Raw genomic sequence first — 20,905 nt, 5'->3', positions numbered from 1 at the left:
GATTGACAATTGATCAACAAACTGCCTACGCCGCGTGGGTGCGCATGATTCCGGTATCTCACTAAGGGCCACTTGCACCATCCCAATAACCCGGGGGGAAGCGGTTAAGCCGTTAACCCAGTGTCAAATTATACTGGTACCATGGTGACTCCAGGTTTACCCGGATAACCCTGGGGTAATGGGACGATGCAAGTGTCGCTAAGGGTCACTTGCGCCATCCAAGGTTAGGCACTAACTCGAGGTTTACCGGTTAAACCCGGAGTTACCAGTACAATTTAACCCTGTGTTAACAGTTAACTCCGAGTTAGTAGCTAACCCTGGATGGTGCAAGTGGTTCTAAGACAACGAATTCTTTCACATAGTCTAGGTGTTGGGACATTATTTTTTAATATATTTCTTATATGTAGGGTATAACTTAATCTAATGAAGATACTCATAGCAATTCGGACTGTAGTTACCTTACATAGACCTAAACAATGGTATAAGTTAACCCTTTATAAAGCCCCAGTTATACAGATATGCTACGTGAAAGTTAAATACACTACCATGTTTGTAATGCACTGGGGAACACATCTACGGCAAAAAAAAAACGAAATCATTAAGAAAAACATGTGGTCAATATATGCACTCAGCCTGTTAGTGCACTTGAGTTTTCAAATGATCTGTTTCCAATACACCTATTCATTGACATTGACATAACAAACATAACGTGCTCTGTACAGACTGGCGTTTAATTGACTACATACGGTGAATCGAACATTATTGTGTATCTTGTAGTGGGTAGGATTAATATACGAATATCACTGAAAAAAATATAATCTGTGGCCCGTTTCACGATACAATTTACAAGCGGAAGTCTCTTTCTATCAAGGAGTTAGAAAGATACTTCCGCATAAAGTTCTAATTACAATACTTATCGATATAGCATGTAACCTTTTATAATTTTATTAATCTTAAGTGGCAAATGATACACTTTCCTGACACTACAAACAAAGTAGTACAGTTATTGCAATTCACGATTAGACCTTGTCATCATACCAATAAGAGTCTCGCCACTCGCCATCGTGAATTGCAAGAGCTATATATAATTCAAATTATTAGATACAGCGACGTGTATATTTTTAATAGTATGTATAATGGAAACAATGACGATAGCTTGCTTCCCTTGACAGGCATAGTGCATAAACTGACCACATACTATAAATTAATTATAATTACACTAAAATTAAATACTGACCGAAAAAGTATGAATGAGGAAAGAAAGCCTGACATACTCGCTATATAATACCATTATAGTTAAATAAAAAAGAGGATGTTCTTCTCCGTAAATGTTTATTAACTAAGTGGTTTCCAAATCGTCTCTGCCTTATAAAGGGTTAAATAAGATCATGTAAATTGTGTTTCTAATGTCGATGATTGTCGCCCTTGCGTATTTGTACCTACATCTACTTTAGCTTGAGTGCGAGAGACCGCGTATGAAGATTCTTGCTTCAATACTTTTTAAGCAAATGTTACACATTCCCACTCTTCTAATAATAGAACGGCCGTCAGTTTTACGTAAAGTTCCGTGTTTGTACTGGAGTGGACGTCAGGTCGGTCGGTGGGTCCGGCGGCGTCGCTGCACGGACGCTGGCCGCCGCCGCGCGTGCCGCCGACGCCGGCGCCGTGCGACTACGAGCCGCAGCGCGCCGCGCGCGCCGTGCTCGACCACGCACCGGCCTTCTCCATCGGTCTGCGTGTGAGCATGCCGCAAGCACAGTCGAAGACGCCAGGTCTATCGAAAGATTTTGGAGTTTGATAGCACATTTGAACATTAGCTCGATTTTTGTTTTGTAGTTTCACATTTTTTACGTCCAACTAGTAGATTTGTTATGTTTTTTTGCTGTTTCTTAGATTGCTTTGAATATGTTCGGAAACGTCAGATGTGAAGACAATCACCGCCGTGCTGAACAATTCTGTTCTGTAGTGTACCTAGTTATTTATAATGTGGAGTATAAATAAGTAGGTACATTTTATATTTGATGCATGGAAATAAGATTCTAAGTACTTACGTAGGTACCGTAGACCGGGGTGACTTTGGAAAATTTGGGGTTACTTTGATAGATTTAAAACGGCCATAGAATTACAATTATTCATCATTTACTGAAAATGTTCCTGTAACTAGTTAGATTACTATATATTCATATTCACCTACTGTAAAAAATCTCGCATAAATATATATTATGGCTTAAAAACTAGAATTTTAAAGTCGCCCCTGCATTTGAAAGTCACCCCGGTCAATGGTAGTCTTACAAACGAGAAATAACAATCGGAAGCATTAGAACGCTTTTAAATAAACTTTTTATATGAATAAGTCGTAGCTAGTCAGACGAATTTAAAAAGATTTAGGATACTTGTGGATAGTTTTTCGTTCTGAACTCACTAGGTAGTCACACATATTGAAACAGTTCATCCATAACCATATACAACCTTTATGCTCGGTTAAACAGGAGGAATTTAAATTCAGTAGAATAAGCATTAAGTAGGTACTAATAATGAGTAGTAGCTTGTGTGCTTGTATTTGTAGGTACGCTTTTGTAAGCACATGAAGAGTATTTCATCTAATCGCTTAGGGGTGTATTACGCCCAAAATAATTAGATACTTATTCAGAATTATTTGGAATAAGTAGCGTTATGTAAGCGACGATCTGGAGGAACACTCTAGCGAATAGAATCAGGCGTTATTTTGCGGAAATCCATATTACATAATTAAAACCAACATATTACTTTGCTAATCCGCGTAAATATAACGTGTTAGTCAATCAGTGCTAATAAACCCGTACAAAAAACCCCCAAAAAAAAACCACGCAAGTATTAAGTATAACGGGTTAGCACTGATTAACTAGCACGTTATCTTTTCGCGGATTAGCAAAGTAATATTTTGGTTTTAATGAATACTCTAGCTATTAGCTAATAGACTAGACATAAAAATTCAAAATCGCTCTCCTTGATTCGACTGGCAAATCATATTACTTTATGGAAACCGGGTTTTTTCATATCATCATATCATATCATATTTATTTATTGCAACCATGGTATTTCTATAGATATTACAATGTCTGGGTAGTTCCACATGGACCCTGTAAGGGCATAGCAATATTACATGCTTAGGATCTAATCTTAAATCTATGTGTATAATATGAAAGTAAGTCAAGTTTTTATATGAAAGTCGAATTGAACCAGTTAATTGTCAGTATGTGTATTCAATACAAATAGGCAACGAATTAATTAACCTAATTAGACCCCGCTGAATCCGATTTGGCCGGTTGCTCGATCGAAGTCTTGATTGGAAGTGAGATATTTGATGTTAAAAATCCCTTTTTTTAGTTTTTCGTAAATAACTCTTAAACGGTGGCTCATAACCAAAAATGTTCTAGCAGATAAGTAATCTGCATAAAATTGCCTACAAGAAAAATTCCGTACAATTTTTCGCTAAGAACAATATTTAAAGAGATATCAACGCGGGAAAGTTAATTATAATCACTTCTAAGGTCCCTTTTTTTAGTTTTTCGTAAATAACTCGTATACGGTGGCCAATATCAAAAAATGTTGTCAAAAGTTAATAATCTTCACAAAATTTTGTACAAAAAAGATTCAATACACTTTTTCGCAGGGACCAATGTTTAAAAAGATAATAAAGAGGGAAAGTTAATTATAATAAATACTAAGGTTCCTTGTTTTTATATTTTCGTTAATAATTTGTAAAGTAAAACTCATAGCAAAACAAAATCTTATACATAAATAATAAACATAAAATTTCCTACAAGAAACATGTAGAACACTTTTCGCTAGGATCAATATTTAAAAAGACAAAGCAGCGGGAAAATTAATTATAATCAATTTTAAAGTTCCTTTTAAATTTTTTGTAAATATTTCGTAAACGGTGTCCGTAAATTGATTATAATTAATTTTCCCGCTGCTTTGTCTTTTTAAATATTGATCCTAGCGAAAAGTGTTCTACATGTTTCTTGTAGGAAATTTTATGTTTATTATTTATGTATAAGATTTTTGTTCGCTATGAGCTTTACTTTACAAATTATTAACGAAAAAATAAAAACAAGGAACCTTAGAATTTATTATGATTAACTTTCCCTCTTTATTATCTTTTTAAACATTGGTCCCTGCGAAAAAGTGTATTGAATCTTTTTTGTACAAAATTTTGTGAAGATTATTAACTTTTAACAACATTTTTTGATATTGGCCACCGTTTACGAGTTATTTACGAAAAACTAAAAAAAAGGGACCTTTAATATCAAATATCTCACTTCCGGTCAAGAATTCGATCAAGCAACCGGCAAAATCGGATTCAGCGGGGTCCAATTAGGTTAAAAAACCCGGTTACCAAAAAGTAATATGATTTGCCAGTCAAAATCGAATTCTACAAAAATAAAACCAGTCTATAAGGGCAATGTGGCGAAGACCGTCGGCACGTCTTTATGGGAAGATCGTTTACAAGCTCTTTCGTCGCTTTTAAAGATTTAACTAAGTATTGCTTTTGTACACATACTCAACTTACAGAAGGTGGGTAGAGCAGAAGGAATGAAGCTCTTCCTTTCTGACTGTGTCTGAGTGACGAATATAGGTATACAAATACGAGAGTTCTTGCCCTAGACTGGAAGACCATAACTTCCCAGCAATACATTTATGCCGGTCTTCTCCACACCTTACTAATTATATTTTGTCACCTATTTATTGGATTTTAGTAAAAAGAAAACCTGATGGAACATTAACGTTTACATTCTTGTTATAGTTATTATATTATACCTAACGACCCTTCGTGCACAACGTTGCGTGCCTCTATTTTGACGTGATATGCATGATATGATATGACATGTGTAGGCTGAGCGAAAGGTGAAAATTAGTTGTTGACGTAATTGTCTTGTTCGTAGTTGTTGCTTAAAAATGTGTGTTTCTATTCCTTCCATCTTGTCATTGATTGTATGTATGTAAGAAGTAGTGCTTCAATGTTCGTTAGTTGTTTTATAGTATAAATAATTTAATGTCTAGAACTACAATAATAATTATGTCACTCGCACAGTATTTTACACATAAAAATATAAACAATTATACTTACCCAAATTAAACTAGTAACGAAGCCAGTGTTGGATACTAGGGAATGCTCGGGAGCTAGGTACTGAGTTTGTATGGCGAGAACCGGGAATTCCCGGTTCCGGTACTGTGTTTGTATAGAAAACCGGTACCGGGAGCACTCCCTATTGGATACATTGAAGTGACTAGTACCTACATACCTGTGATGGAAAGGTACTTCATTTTTAATTAATAAATTACTCGGTTGTATTTTGATTGATGCAAATAAATAAGTATGTACACTCAGCAAAACTATTAGCTTAGCCCTCCTGCATTGACCTGAATGCACATCCCTCCCTAATTTTCTTCAAATCTTCGGATACATTCGGATTCTGACGCCTTCGCCGACGCCGTTTAAAATAAACATCCTTTTATTTGTATAAATAACCAATTCCGTTTTCAAATTCCAGCACCAAACATCTACTCAATGCCGCCCGTCCTTGGCGAGGCTAAAGAAGGCAGCAAGCAAGCAGCGCCAGCGTTCAGCATCTGTGGCCGCCCGAAGAACATCGAGTCCAAGACGCCCATGCCTGGCCCGGGCACCTACACCACGGACAAGGCAGTGAACGTGCTCACCAAGCGACCGCCCGCTTACACCATGGCTCCTCGACGAGAGCTCAGGCATCCGTCTGAGGCCATACCCGGCCCTGGTGTTTACTGTCCTGAGAAGGTAACTGAATAACTGATTAAAATCTTATCATTGGTCAATGGTCATACGCGTTCATATACTAACGCGATATAAGTCGCGAAACATGCTACTACTATCTGTTTTAACACGTTTTCTGTTTCGAATTGTTCTCTTTTACGTAGCTCCAATCACACGGTGATGGTCTGATAACTAAATGAAATATTACATATAAGAGATATATTCAATATTCACACCTCCTGGGATCGAGCAAACTCAGATTATACGCATTCAGGACCAAATGAAGGCATTAAAATGATTTCCAGTTTGCTAGGAATTAATTCTACAAAACGCTTTTTTGGTCTAATTTTACTGGCCTAAGAAGAAAGTCAAGTAGTACTTTTAATCTAAATAGAAAAAAAAATCAAGTCATGTTGACATTAATAACGTGTTAAGTGAGGTCTATTATATATTATTGTAATGTGTAAATCTTTCTGATATAACTTATTCTGTTATAATTTTGCATGGATAAAATAACAATTTTCATATGCGTTGGTATTAACAATAGTAACATACCTACCTACCTGTTTTGCTTCAGTAATAAAAACTGTGCTTTAAACTGCGTTCTTCAGAGCAATATCAGCCTTGAACACATACCGTTCAGTTCCAGGATGACTTTAAAAATCAACTGTTTCCATTTGCAAGAACTCAATTAGAAAATACTCACTTAGAAATAAAAGAAAAGTGTAAAAATTTCAGTAGCTCAGTCGGTAGAGCGCCGGGCTAGCATTCCGGAGTCGCGAGTTCAAATCTCGCCCGATACAGTGAATTTTCCACTTTTCCTTTTTATTTCAACGTCCTGTTATCATCTGCAGGCGTCTATGTGATAAAAAAAAACAATTATTTGCGATTGCTCTGCGAGAATGTAGTTTCAGCATGTAGCTTCGTCCCTAACCATCTATCACTGGGCTGGGTACAGGTGTGCGTGAATCTTCCCTGGGCCCCGGCGCACACGTTCGGCATTCGGCACTCGCAGTACATGGGCCAGGCAGCCTACTACCCCGCTCCTGAAGAGATCTCCGTCATTTAACTCTATCCGTAACTGGCTTGACTTCATCATTTCATTAATTTCATCTGTGAATGTTTCAATTAGCTTTTGCTTCCTTTGTAATGCTTAATTTTGGAACATGTGTTTAATTTATTTAAAAAAAGTTCTTTGCTGGAACTGATAATGTACTATTTAGTTAATGTTTACTTTAGCATTAATTTATCAAGAACGAATAAGTAAATTTAAGTATGATACAGTCATGGATGATCTATTTACTTACAAGTCTGAATCAATGATGATGCTCTGAACATTTTTAAAGGTACAGTTCTTTCGTATTTTATGACATTGACACCTTTTGTTTTAGTTACTACAAATAGTACACACCACAATAGTATCTAGCATAGCATACAACCTGATGTAGCAATTTATTTTATGTATAATAAAATGTAAAGTATAGAGTATTGTAACTATATCAATAACACCTAAGTATATGTAATGTTTCAGTTACTATATTTATGGTTTCAGGATTCTACACAGCAACAATCAAAAACATATAAGCATACCTTTTCGAGCAGATGTAAGATAAAAAACGGGGATCAAGTTCCTGCTCCGAATGCGTACTCACCAGAAAAAGCCGACAGGCTGTTACGAGCAAAATCACCTGCCTTTTCCTTTAGGACCAAAACTGAGGTCACTATCTCAAGTGACGCGCCGGCGCCCAATGTATATTCTCCTGAAAAAGCTCTCAATTCCCTCAAGAGTGGACCAAAATATACATTAGCAGGAAAAGGTGTTGCAGAAAAGCACGATTCAACCCCGGCTCCCAATACATATAACCCTCAAAAAGCTGACAGAATGATGCACGAAAGTTCTCCTTCATTCACTATGCGTTCTAAAGACGTTGTGGATAAAATTGAACAAACACCGGCACCTAATGTTTATGCCCCAGAAAATTCTATGCATATGCTGAATGGAGGACCTAAATACACCATATCCGGAAAAGGGTCAAATGCAAAACTTCCTGAGACACCTGCTCCTAACTCCTACACTCCAGAAAAAGCAGATAAAGTGTTACATGAGAGTTCACCTGCTTATTCGTTTAGGATAAAAGAAGAAACGGTTATCCGCAGTGAATCTCCCGCTCCTAATGTTTATGCCCCAGAGAAGTCGATGCAGATGTTAAATGGAACTCCTAAATATACCATTAGTGGGAAAGGCCCAGAAAGCAAAATCGAAAATACTCCCGGCCCAACAGCTTACTGTCCGGATAAAGCAGATAAATTGCTTCATGACTCATCTCCTGCATTTACATTCAGAACAAAAGATCAGGTGCGAATAACTGACGATGCTCCTGCTCCAAATGCTTATGCTCCTGAAAAATCAATGCATATGTTGGATACATCTCCAAAGTATACTATTGCAGGAAAAGGTGCCTCTCCAAAACATGATAATATACCAGCACCAAATACGTATAATCCTGATAAAGCAGATAAGCTTCTCCACGACTCTTCGCCTGCTTATTCATTCAGGCCGAAGCCTGATATGGACCGACCTAGTGATACACCGGGACCCAATGTATATGATCCGCATTTATTGGACGGTACACCTAAGTACAGCTTATATGGCAAGGGTCCTGATGGCAAATATCCGGAGACACCTGGTCCTAATGCATACAACCCTCACCTACCAGACGGAACTCCAAAATATACAATGGCAGGTAAAGGGCATCCAGAGAAACAGTTTGATGGTCCTGCTCCTAACTCATATGATCCTCATTTACTTCCTAATACTCCTAAGTTCAGTTTGACTGGAAAGGGATTAGACGGGAAGCCATCAGACACGCCTGGTCCGAATTGCTACAACCCACATTTAACAAGTAATTCTCCAATGTATACTATCTCCGGTAAGGGTCCGGACGGAAAAGTGTCAGATACGCCAGGCCCAAATAACTACAACCCACATTTACCAAGTAATTCTCCAATGTATACTATATCCGGTAAGGGTCCGGACGGAAAAGTGTCAGATACGCCAGGCCCGAATAACTACAACCCACATTTACCAAGTAATTCTCCAATGTATACTATATCCGGTAAGGGCCCGGACGGAAAAGTTTCGGATACACCTGCTCCCAATAATTATGATCCACATTTACCGAGTAATTCTCCAAAGTATACAATATCCGGCAAGGGTCCGGATGGAAAAATTTCAAACACACCTGGTCCTAACGCATACGACCCTAACTTGCCACATAACTCTCCAATGTTTACAATGTCCGGCAAAGGTCACGATACAAAGACGTCCGATGTGCCCGCTCCAAACGCGTATGACCCTAAAATCTTAAATGAAACACCTCAATATACGATGGCTCCGAAAGGTAAACCAGGGAAAATTGACAACAATCCAGCCCCTAATTTTTACCACCCTGATAAAGGCAACAACGTAGTATTTGAAAGCTCACCCTCATATACCTTTAGAGACAAGCAACCCCTTCATTTACCAGACAATACTCCGTCGCCAAATTTGTACCATCCCGATAAAGGTAACAATTTAGTATTTGGAAGCTCACCCTCATACACGTTTAGAGAGAAGCAACCCCTTCATATACCAGAAAATAGCCCAGCGCCTAATGCCTACGATCCGAGCAAATATCACTACATGTTGGATGGTGTGCCAAGGTATACATTTGGTACTAAAGGACCTGCACAAAAACATGATGACGTCCCTGCTCCAAATGCCTATAATCCAGACAAGGCTGATAAAATATTGCACGAAACATCACCATCTTACACCTTTAGACCTAAAGTCGAGAATGGAAAAATTGTGGACACTCCTGGTCCTGCTGCATACAATCCTGAGAAAGCTGACAAGGTTTTACTAGACAATGCGCCAAGGTATTCTTTCCGCATTAAGCCCAATCCGCATAAGACCGACAATGTTCCCGCTCCTAATGCGTATAATCCAGATAAGGCTACTAATTTGTTGAAACCCAGCGCTCCTCAGTACACCTTTAGGATTAAAACGGACGCCTTGAAAATTCCTGACACGCCAGGTAGGCATAATTTTTATTAGATTTAAGTTATGTACTTATGATTTTCTAATAAATTAAAAATATTAAAGTTTATAAATATTGTTACAGCTCCAAACGTGTACACAATCCCGACCCCGGTGCAAACGCCGCTGTACACCATATCAGGCAGGCACAAGGAGCCAATAGATGAGCGTTTGAAGGTTCCTGCCCCCGGTGCTTATAGCCCGGAGAAAGCGACCAAATTTGTCCTGACCTACTCGCCCCAATACACCTTTGGAGTTAAGATTCAAACGTCCAAGTTCGCCGAAACTCCCGGTAGGCATTATAAATCTATGAATTGTATTTTAAACTTTATGTTAAAGCAGTGGGGAGACACTCCTGACTTCGGGCAAACTCGGCTCCGTTCGGCTCAGCATTGCTCCGGGCAATTATTAGGGTTGACACAACTTAACGTCCCTTTGCGTGCAAGACCACAGATAAGATAATGACTTGAATTTTGGCAACCCTAAATAGCCGAAAGGGATAGTGCCATAAGTTAGAAAGGGATATCATGATTCGACCCTGAATCGCTGTCAAACTTCGGTTTTGTAGGAAGTGTCCTTTCTGTACGGTAGTACTATTACTTATTTTGTGGTTAAAGTTAGGTGTAGAAGCACACAGGACAGACACGCCGCTAAACGGAAATCGTTTTAGTGGTTATGTCTATGCGCACTACGTGCCTGTATACGCATCAAGTTGAGTGCAAGTTCCTTAGGGCAGTCAGTTGAAAATATTTTGGCGTTATTATCTGCTGATATTGACAAGTACACAATACACCGGCAATTTGCACTTTCCATCATTGCGTTGTTTATCGAACTGAAATTCTGACAATCTGTCATCGCGGTTGGAGGTTCCATTTGGGCCTGGGTGGTGGAATGGAAACCTATTCTGTATGAAATAATACTAAGTATTAGGTATACTGTAGTGTAAACGAATGTATGGTTAAATGTCGATTTATTTGTTATCTTTTGGTATTTTCAGCACCCAACAGTTACCGAATACCGTCTGTACTAGACGCTCCCGTGTACACGATATCGGGCCGCCACAAGGTTCCGGTCGATGACAGAGTCCGTGTGCCCGCGCCTGGCACATATTCGCCGGAGAAGGTACGAATCATTCAGAATAAATTATTTAGAACAACCAAATATACAAAAAAATATGTTTATGGCAAATTCATTCTTCAAATTTGACAGTAGGTAAATGTAGATGGTTCTGTACGGATTCGTAAGTACACTATGCGGTAAGTCTTGAACATTCAGTCACCAGTACCAGCATACAGAGCCATCTTCTTCAGCTTTCAGTTGCGAGGGATTTATTTTTTATTTGATTTAGACCTTAGAGTGGTATTTCACCTATCCAATTTCTTTGTCCAATGTGTATTTTGTCTCACATTTTGCTTAATGAGAGAGTGAAACGCACTGACATTGGACAGGTAGAATATCACCCTTAGACAATCAATGATTCTTTTGCGTTGAATAAAAGTACTCCTGAATATCATTAGGATCAAAAATACATCACCGGTAAAGTGTACCTATGTTAAAATAATATCAGGCATTGGGCATTGCCATAATTCCATGTGGATATCAATTTTATCCTAACAAAATATGTAGGTGCAGTTTTTTAGGTACCCGACTATTTACGACTTATATTAATTTATATTACTTATTTTTTAGGTCCAGTTGAGCAGAACGCCACAAATAACCTTCGGAATAAAACATTCCCCATTATTGGGACAGTTAAAACCAATACAGTCAATTCGTGATACAAGCGACACGCAGAATCTACAACAAACTTCTAGAACCGTTGAAGTAAAAAATACAACTTTCCAGAATAATGTTGTCAGCGAAAATAACGACGTACAGAAAACAAGGAATTTTATACAAAACGAATCGGATGTTAATTCGTCGCAAAACATAAACGAATCGCACGAAGTTAATACGCACATTCAACGAACACGAACCCCAGTAACTCAGATCCGAACAGAAAGTGACATCAGGAGTTCTACAGTTACTCCAGAGCCCGTTGTAGAAACCCTGACGCAGGAAATTGTATGGGTACCGGAAAAAACTATTCGACGAAACTCTTACACTATTGACAAATCGGATGGATCTGGATTTTTGGAGCATTATCAGCATAGTGACGTCGTGCCGGTAGAAAATGGCGTGCGAAGAACTGCCGCCAGCGGAGAGCGGGGAGCTTCCTGCTCGCAGGAGACAAGCGAAGCCGTGATTAAGAGAGATGGCTTCGAACAGACCATGCAAAAGAATGTGAGGAACGAGAGCGCACATGAGAAAACTCAAACATCTACCGAGGAGGTACGACAGGGTACTGAGGTGAAGCAGCTCGCAAACGGGGGCATTGCCAAAACCACTACCACCACAACCGTTAGAAAAGTGGGTGCGGCTGCGAAAACGGCGAAAGCAACGACCACAGTCACACGCACTGCGACTGCAGTGACGTCGCGTGACGTCGGCGCTAAGTAAAGCAAGTTACTACTACGAGTATATTGATACCTTCCTATTTCCTTCTATAGAAAACCGATTTAACGTTAAAAGGACAGCTACTAAATTATTTAAATTCAACATTTATAATAAATTAACTTGATATTCGTTTGCTTCTTAAAAGTGCTCCTGAAGTTAAAACTAAGAATTTAATTATAACATCCCTTTATTGTGAAGTAAAATAGGTGTCTTGTAATTTTATCCAATTCTCAAAATTGTGATAGAAAGTACATTTATTACTTGTTTAAAAAACCAGTTATCTCGTCTATTTTTACCAGTTAAAGGTACTGGTAAAAAAATAGACAAGATAACTTGCTGCATAATTTAATGTATTTAATTTATACTCACAAATTGTTACTAAAATTATAAATTTATTGAAAAATCTCAGATTTATTTATAATAAAGTTTTAATAATTTTAACTATTTTATTTCCTTACCTACTGAGCATTGAAATATTTGGCAAAATCAGCATTTTAGGTAATAGGTGCTGATGTGCCGTTGGAAAGTTTCCAAAATTGTGAAAAATATACAATGGAAAATTTTCGAAACTTCTCGTATTTTTGTATGGAGCTTGAAACTTTCCGTTACCAAAATAAACATTTTCATGAAAAAGGGAATATTACGCAAATCTCGCGTAGGGGGCGCCACTAGCACGAACAGAGGGCCCACCGCGGAGCACGAAAATCGAAATTTCATGCACTCACATAGCCTAAAACACTCAAGTTCAATAAAATTATAAATTTTAAAAGGCTTAATCTCGGAAACTATTAAATCTACAGAGACAATTCTAGTCTAGACTCGTATTGTAGCAAATTTAGTCAACTTTAAAAACGGTATTGTCTTGGGTCGTCCCATTTGTTTATCGTCACTTTCTTAAATTAGTCCTATTCTGCTTTCGTCACTCATTCAACATTGAAAGCCACCGACGATTGTGACGAATGTAGAATGAGTGACGAAAGCAGAATAGGACTAATTTAAGAACGTGACGAAAAACGAATGGGTCGACCCAAGACGACCTTAAAAACGTCTTGAAAATGTACCTACTGTCATTACTAAAAAAACTAGTACTTTAGGTTTAGGTATAATCGCCCAAATCTAAAAATAATCCGTTCGCGGTCTTTTCGATTTTTGACAAAGTTGCGTTCGGCGCTCGAGGTGTCAAACTTGGATTATTCATTGGGTCAACTTCATAAACAAGTCTGCAAAAAATCGAAACTACCGGATTTGACGGAAACGCTAAATGTATAAAGTTACTGTATTAATAAAAGTTTCACCTTAAAAAACACCGTGTAGAGTGATTAATTGATTATAGACGAGGATAATCCTTCTAATAAATTGATCCTTCTTGTATGAAGCAATAACTTATAATATGCAATTACATTCATTCATAATGTGCGGAAAACCCCGTCGGTAAAAAATATGGTAAAATGTGGTCTCCAGGGTCCACACTAGAAATATAAATATTTTGCTACAAAAAACATTTTTTATCATTGAGCGGATGTTTTTAAGTGATAATTATGAACGGAAGCCGGTATGGAATGTGTGTGGATAACTGGACAATTGGACATTGGTAATATTTCCTTCTCGCTTACACAAAGGACTGTAGTCTTTGTATATTAATAAAAAACAGGATAAGAAACAGACAAAACAAAGTTTTTACTGTATTTTGTTGAGTCAAGATGATAACAATTAATGACAAGTATTTTTAAGCGCAGCGTTGGAATGTTATTTATTTATCCTTTGTTATTTTAGTTGGAAGCTATTTAAATATTTTTTTGTGTTATTTGTGTTTCTTATGCGGGCTGCACGGCTGTACACACTCGTGGAGATACTCCGACACTGGCCTCTGGTGTCCATCGTCAGATCAGCTCCATGTTATCATAATATTGCGTGTGGTGTGTGTTAATACTACGTGTATGTGAGGTGTGCAATAAAGAGTATTGTATTGTATTGTAATATTGCATTGTCATCCGATTTACATATGTACATGCAAATTTCAGCTCAATCGGAAATCGGGAAGTGGGTCAAATTTAGCCTACATGATTTGACCCATTTATAAACCACGCTTCCATTTTCATGTATAATAATGGAAATTTTCAGTTATGGCCCGTCGCGAGTCGCGACACTGTCATGCGAATGTTTAGCGAGGTGAGGTGTCCCGGATTTTATTATGCGACACTGTTTAAACTGCAGCAACAAATCTGTCGTTTTCAACCAAAAGGATTGTCGGTTGTCAATAAGACGTTATTTCTATAAAGTTTCAATTTGAAATCAACCTTATCGACATCCGACAATGTGGTACCTTTTAGTTGAAAACGTCACAAATACCAAAGATAATAGGTAGTATAGAGGGGTCCTGTTATAGTAAAATTTGTAGTCACAGTAGGTAAATTTACTGCCATCTATCGACACAGGATTAAAACTCAAAATGAAAATGTATACAATTATCAAAAAAATGTATATATATGCATAAATGATTTTATTATTTTTATATAATTTCGACCCATGTTCTGTCACTGATACCTATGTGTTAAAATTATTAAATATGAAACGGTGTCGTCAACGCCATCTAGCCGAGCATAGGCCAAAGGTGTGTGCGCCATCTATCCGAGAATGACTTTTTCTTGATTTCCGAGGCACGTTTTTTCCTTAGACTTTATTTATCTTATACGGAGTTACATATGTCTTTGCAAATACTGAATGACGCAACGCTATTGTTTACTTGCTCTTGCGCTAAACGTCACAAATATTTTATCGGATCATTTTTTCTTAAAAAAAGCTTTTCCTCTTTCAAAGTCGTTTAAAAAGACAATAGTGGCGACGCTTCTCTAGTCTAGTTTGTAACGTAGTCCCCATTGTCCACCCTGGATATTGACATAATAGGAAATATTTTTACACAATTTATTGCATAGGTATTCGGTAAGTACATATATTAACATGACAGGTCTGTGATATTAACTATAGTTTTAATTATGCCCCTTCGTTTGACTTGTTTCGATTTTTTTTATTATTAAAAGGGTTAAAAGCGAACAACTAATTCCATACTACATTGTAAAAGCTTCTAACTCTTACTGGCAAGGTCGGTGGTCGGGAGAACTGGCGCTGATAGTCACAAACATCATTTGAGTAATCTTATGCAATGTCCCACATTAATGGTAGCGGCAGCCATTTGAATAAATTTTACTCTTAACTTAATCTTACTTCAAGACGTAGAAAAGCCCACAAAAAGAGGACAACATGCACACGGGTCAATTTTTGAAGAGGGTGTTTTTTCGACATTTGAATGGCAATTTTTAATTTTATAAATATTTGATTTATAATTATCGATTTAGGAAGGGTTCTTAGCAACAAAAAATATACTGTACGAGGCACCTCTGTACTTTTTATAGTTAGCTAGATATGGACTTTTAAAGATCGACATTTGTATGGCACTATTTAGCCATTTGTAAGGCGCTTTTGACATGTATAAGGCATTTTTTCGACATTGTATGGCAGTATCAACATGTATATGCCACTATTTATTATTTTTGTTGCATTTATAAGACCCTGACGCCATTTGTATGGCACCTTCTCGACATCTGTATGACACTATGTCGACATTTGTATGCCACAATCTACATTTTTACGGTCAAAATAGCCATATAAATGTCGCCATACAAATGTCGCAACATGTCGCCAATAATATTTTTTTGCGATATTTACTACACAATACAACCGATTCACTTATTTATTTTACTATATATTATAACACTATATTTGCAACTATTATTATAAAACAAACATTTTTATTTCAACTATGTACCAACGTATTAAGCGTCCATACATATGTCATTGTAGTCGTACCAAAATATATCGAAAGAGATTCTTACCTGTTTTTAAATAAATTAAACTGTTTCCACATCCACACTCGATGTCAATCGATGCCCAACTAACCGCACTATTGCGTCGTAAATTTAATCTAACCGTTATTCAATAGTCAAAGAAGATTATAGGGGGTATATTTAAGTCATAACAAAACAGGTGCCGCGCGGGACAGCGATAAAAAGGCTTCCCTTGTTTTATTAAATAACGCATTAATTTATCGATATAATTAAATAAATTCTCTAGAAAGTGCTCTTTATAAAAATACAAAGTTGTTTATGATACGTTGCCTACATCCAAAGTTATGATATTTTTTATTGCGCTATGCCGCCACTGGGACACGCGAAAAAGCGGCAAATGTCGCCGTTTTTGGAAATTCAAATGCGATTTTGTCAGAAACAAATAATATTTTAGGTACAGTTATAGTGACAACCTTTTTATAATCGTCGCAAGTTGTACATTAAAGCTTATAATACATTGAATGAAAATATATACATACCCAGTCTTTTAGTCCTATGGACTTCGAGTTTTAGCCGTGGGACAGCAAAAAATGCCTATTTGAAAATTGACCCACCCCTCGTGCACCTAGCGAATAATTATTAAAAAATAGCAAAAAACCAAACGAAGGGGGCATAGCGGTGGTTAATATATTTATGTAGGTTGCGAAAAAATATTTTCTATTATGTTAATATTCAGAGAGGAATATGGGGTCTAACAAAAGCTCTATGACCTCTTGTAATCAAAAATATTGACCTACAAAAACTGATAAAAACAGTTGAGTAAGAAGGTAATATAGGTACTTATGAACCTTGGAAGCACTTAAAAGATAAAAATATTTATTATTTCAGCTTGAAATTATTTAGTTAATTAAATCATACTTTGCGTCAAACTGCCACCCCTTGTCCCTATTTATAACGACCACGTTTTATTTTCAATTTTCGTCACAACCCCACCCTGTGACGTGAATCGAAAGTAGCATGATCCTCTGACGCGATGAACACCATTAGATTAGCTGGCGGCTTTCTATTACCCAACCGACCCGAATTTCAACGATTCATTTATACATTCAACAACATCAATTCAGTGACTTATGAAATAATTCAAACGGGTACGAGTTTGGAAATGTATGTATTTTGCCTATTTGAAAGATACCTCGTCGGTCGGAAACATGAATAATTTATTAAGCATTAATACATCGTCACTACTTTGAAAAAATCTCGTATCTCGCACTGCTACTCAAAGGAGACTCAAAGTTAAAACGCAGTAACTCTATATGCATCCCATACCTAGTTACCACATTTTTCTTTTGATTGACAGAACAAGATACGAGTTTTTTTCAAAGTAGTCACGACAACGTAAACTATTTTTTCGTAACAATCACAACGTATGGATAACCATAAACCGATTACGGTTTTCTTTAATTTATGTTAAAATAATTTTTGTGTTTACAGTTTTTACGTATTTTTTGGCTAAGTGCAAAACATTCCTGCACACAAACCCCCGAGGTATGGTAATATTAGCTGTAAGAATACTAACAAGGTAGAAAATCAAAGTAAAATGCGTTTCTCCACGTAAATCCTTTGCCCTAATTGACGCTACCATTAGGTTTAAATCAGAAGTTTGGGTAAAAAACCGGCCGCGTAGCCAAGATGCCAATGGCTTACGCTCCGTAGCGATCGAAACGCAACTGTCACTGTCGCACTAATATGGAAGAGTGATAGAGAGACATAAAGCTTTTCGTTGTCGAAGCGATAGCGATTGTAACCTTGGCTAGACCGGCGCCCCGTAGACAACATGGCAATCGCTAACGCTCCGTAGCGAACGAAATGCACCTGTCACTGTCACACTAATTAATACGGAAGAGTGATAGAGAGACACTAAGCGATTCGATGGCGAAGCGTAAGCGATCGTCACCTTGGCTAGGCCGCCTGTACCTAATGAAGTGTGTCGACGACGCTGACTGATTGACACAGCCCACCCCTTCGACCTCAATAAACCGAATGAGTATTTGTCCCTGATGAACTGTACTGCTAATCATACCTATAATTGAATGCAATTCACACTGACTGACGGGCTAAGCTACTACTGCAATGGAATAATTACTTAGCCGTACAGCAGTTTAATTAAATTACAACCTTCACTCAGATCAGAATCAGCATATTATTATAAGCACTATGAGTAATTATGGTACATATTTTTTCTACTCGTCGACTTCAATGGTTGAATTAAAAGTTAAAACTTCGTATACCATACTATAATCGCATTCATTTCACTTTGGGCTCCCGAATTAAGTAGGTACAATTGCTTCAGAACGAAACGCTTTAGTGAACTATAATGAATTTGACAATTTAACCAATCACGGCTCGCCGTGGTTAAGAGGATAAAACCAAACAACTTTTTCATTAATAAAAAGATTAGACGGTCGTTGATGTTTTTTTGTTTTATCCTTTTGTTTTATTCATACTTACCTAGTTTTGTTTCAATATTTCGGTTTTACAGTAGGTAATATGTTAGTTGACTTATAGAGAAGTGTATACCAGCAAAGTGATTTAATCAACAAGCTTTTCAATCTCGTACTTACCTTAATTAAGCTAAAATGAAGTGCGGTAGGATATACCTATAGTAAGCTCTTATGGGTTTACAAATAAAATACCATCAGGGGGCTTAGACAAGATCGTTGATAGAAAACACCAATCGAACTTAAATAATGTATGGAATTACATATTATAGTCCCGTGAATTATATACACAACATGTGTCATCCCGATCGCGGTACATTTTTTTATTCGTTTGGTGTTTGTCGACTTTGTCGATGTACTTTTGTCACCTTGGCTAGGCCCCCAATAATTCCAGCATGCTTTATTGTTATACAACGAACCTTCCTTATTAGTAATGCAACTAAGATTACGAACAAATACCTACCTATACAATTACAATGTCACGTGTATCAGACATAAATATATGTAATAATGTATGTATTTATCCATTACGAAGTATCAGGCGATAGATTGCTTCGCAGTATCTATCATCAATCATCTTATAGTAAATATTGTTATACCAATATCTTCGTCCACACTTTCCTCTGTCAATATTTTTTTCTTTACTAATTAAGTTATGTAGGTATTTCTTCGTACTTTATCCTTTATTTATCTTATAGGTACATAATAATAACGAGAACAGCCAACTATTTAGGCGCGTTTGACTGAGATGTACTTACTTAAAATATTAGTAGGTACCTACATATGTATACATAAGTACCTACAATTGAGATTACAGATTGGTGTACCGTGCCCATGTGTATGCTGCTCCGTAATATTTTTTTAAATATTTTATAAATCCCGGTTTGAATTACATTTAAATTACGTTTTGGTAATGCTTATATTTAGTGGGATATGAGTGACATCTTGCTACCGGTGGAGATCTACTTGAACCACTTAGGTAAGTATAGCCTTTTTTAATCGATGTTTGTCGGTAGGCGAGTTAGGAAGGTTTGCGAAGGAACAGCGACATTTAAAACAACGTCACGCGACAGTTCAAGGCTGTTAGGGTAACAGCAAAACTTTAATGACCATTTATGAACCTTATGGCTTTGAAATAAGGTTTAAGAATGATCAGTCAACATCGTTGACGATGGTATGACACTTCGCTGCCCCAATATTACAGGGTTCTATGTTTCACTTTTATCGAACTGAAATTTGAACATTGTCATAGTGACATTAAGTCGAATTTCAACTATCTTGAAAATGTAACATAGAACCCTGTAATATTGGGGCAGCGACTTGCAGACACGGAGTGAATTGTACTAACAGCTTATAAAGCGGAAATACAGTTTCACCCTTTTCCATTCGAGAGGCACAGCCTACGGTGTCCTTGCGTACGGCAATTGTCATTATGACCAATTATTTAGTTGAATTCACGTTACGTTGATAACTTCACAAGGTACAAAGGTAAGGCCTTAATTAAAAATTGGATATTAAGGGAAAATATTTGTAGATATTGTGAGGTGCAGGTTATGGAACAGGTTGAGAGACATTCTAGCAATTGGAGGATTTGGAGGATTGTTAATCATATAAATTATATTTTTAAACATTTCTTTATTAAACGTAATGTCTTTAATTTTTTTTAATTTTCAAAACAGCTTTGTATGATCGATTTTGTATGCTGTAAATAGCTTCCATACAATTTTCCGCCCTTCTCAAATCGGACGAATCCCTTTATTAAACTGATATAAATGTCATATACTAAGAAAAAGTATATGACATTTATATCAGTTTGTAATATATTACGCTGTTTTATTTATTTAGTGTTTCTACTTGAAATAAAACCAAATTAAAATATTTTCTGAAAATAATTTAATTTGTTCTAATACTTCTCATAGTATTTCTTTATTAAGTTATGGCCATTTGCAAGTGCATGATGTAAACAAAATAAAGAGTATAGGTACTTATTTCTTTAAAAAAATACATTTAATATCTAATGTGCTATAGATAGTAGTAGGTAGGTATACTTTTGACGCATAGTCAACTACTTAGCCGCTACTTTTAATGCTGACTGTAATATACTAGAATTAAATAGGTAGGTACCTTAATTTTTAGACCTCACTTCGTCTTTATAATAAAAAATAAAATAATTCAGCATGTACCTACTAGCAAATGATACGATCTGTGGCCTCACTAT

General features: G+C 36.9%; 1 protein-coding gene and 1 non-coding gene across 5 annotated transcripts in view; both read left to right on the top strand.

Moving 5' to 3' along the window:
* LOC134806766 (uncharacterized) overlaps window positions 1-12,788 on the top strand; it is a 28,622-nt gene extending 15,834 nt beyond the window's left edge. Inside the window, exons 4-9 of one of the 4 annotated variants that reach the window (XM_063780090.1) lie at window positions 1,593-1,772; window positions 5,538-5,797; window positions 7,326-9,849; window positions 9,937-10,143; window positions 10,849-10,973; window positions 11,541-12,788. In XM_063780090.1, coding sequence (XP_063636160.1) covers window positions 1,593-1,772; window positions 5,538-5,797; window positions 7,326-9,849; window positions 9,937-10,143; window positions 10,849-10,973; window positions 11,541-12,350 — 4,106 coding nt within the window. In that variant the 3' untranslated portion in view covers window positions 12,351-12,788. The remainder of the gene's footprint in view (window positions 1-1,592; window positions 1,773-5,537; window positions 5,798-7,325; window positions 9,850-9,936; window positions 10,144-10,848; window positions 10,974-11,540) is intronic. The other 3 variants (XM_063780092.1, XM_063780091.1, XM_063780093.1) reach the window with 3 other exon arrangements.
* On the top strand, window positions 6,505-6,576 carry Trnaa-agc (transfer RNA alanine (anticodon AGC)). Its single transcript has one exon. It is a non-coding gene; the product is annotated as a tRNA-Ala (tRNA).
* Window positions 12,789-20,905: the final 8,117 nt, after the last annotated feature.

This window comes from Cydia splendana, chromosome 3 (genome assembly GCF_910591565.1).
Source record: "Cydia splendana chromosome 3, ilCydSple1.2, whole genome shotgun sequence".
NCBI classification, from domain to species: domain Eukaryota; kingdom Metazoa; phylum Arthropoda; class Insecta; order Lepidoptera; family Tortricidae; genus Cydia; species Cydia splendana.
This window is presented reverse-complemented; position numbering and strand designations above follow the sequence as displayed.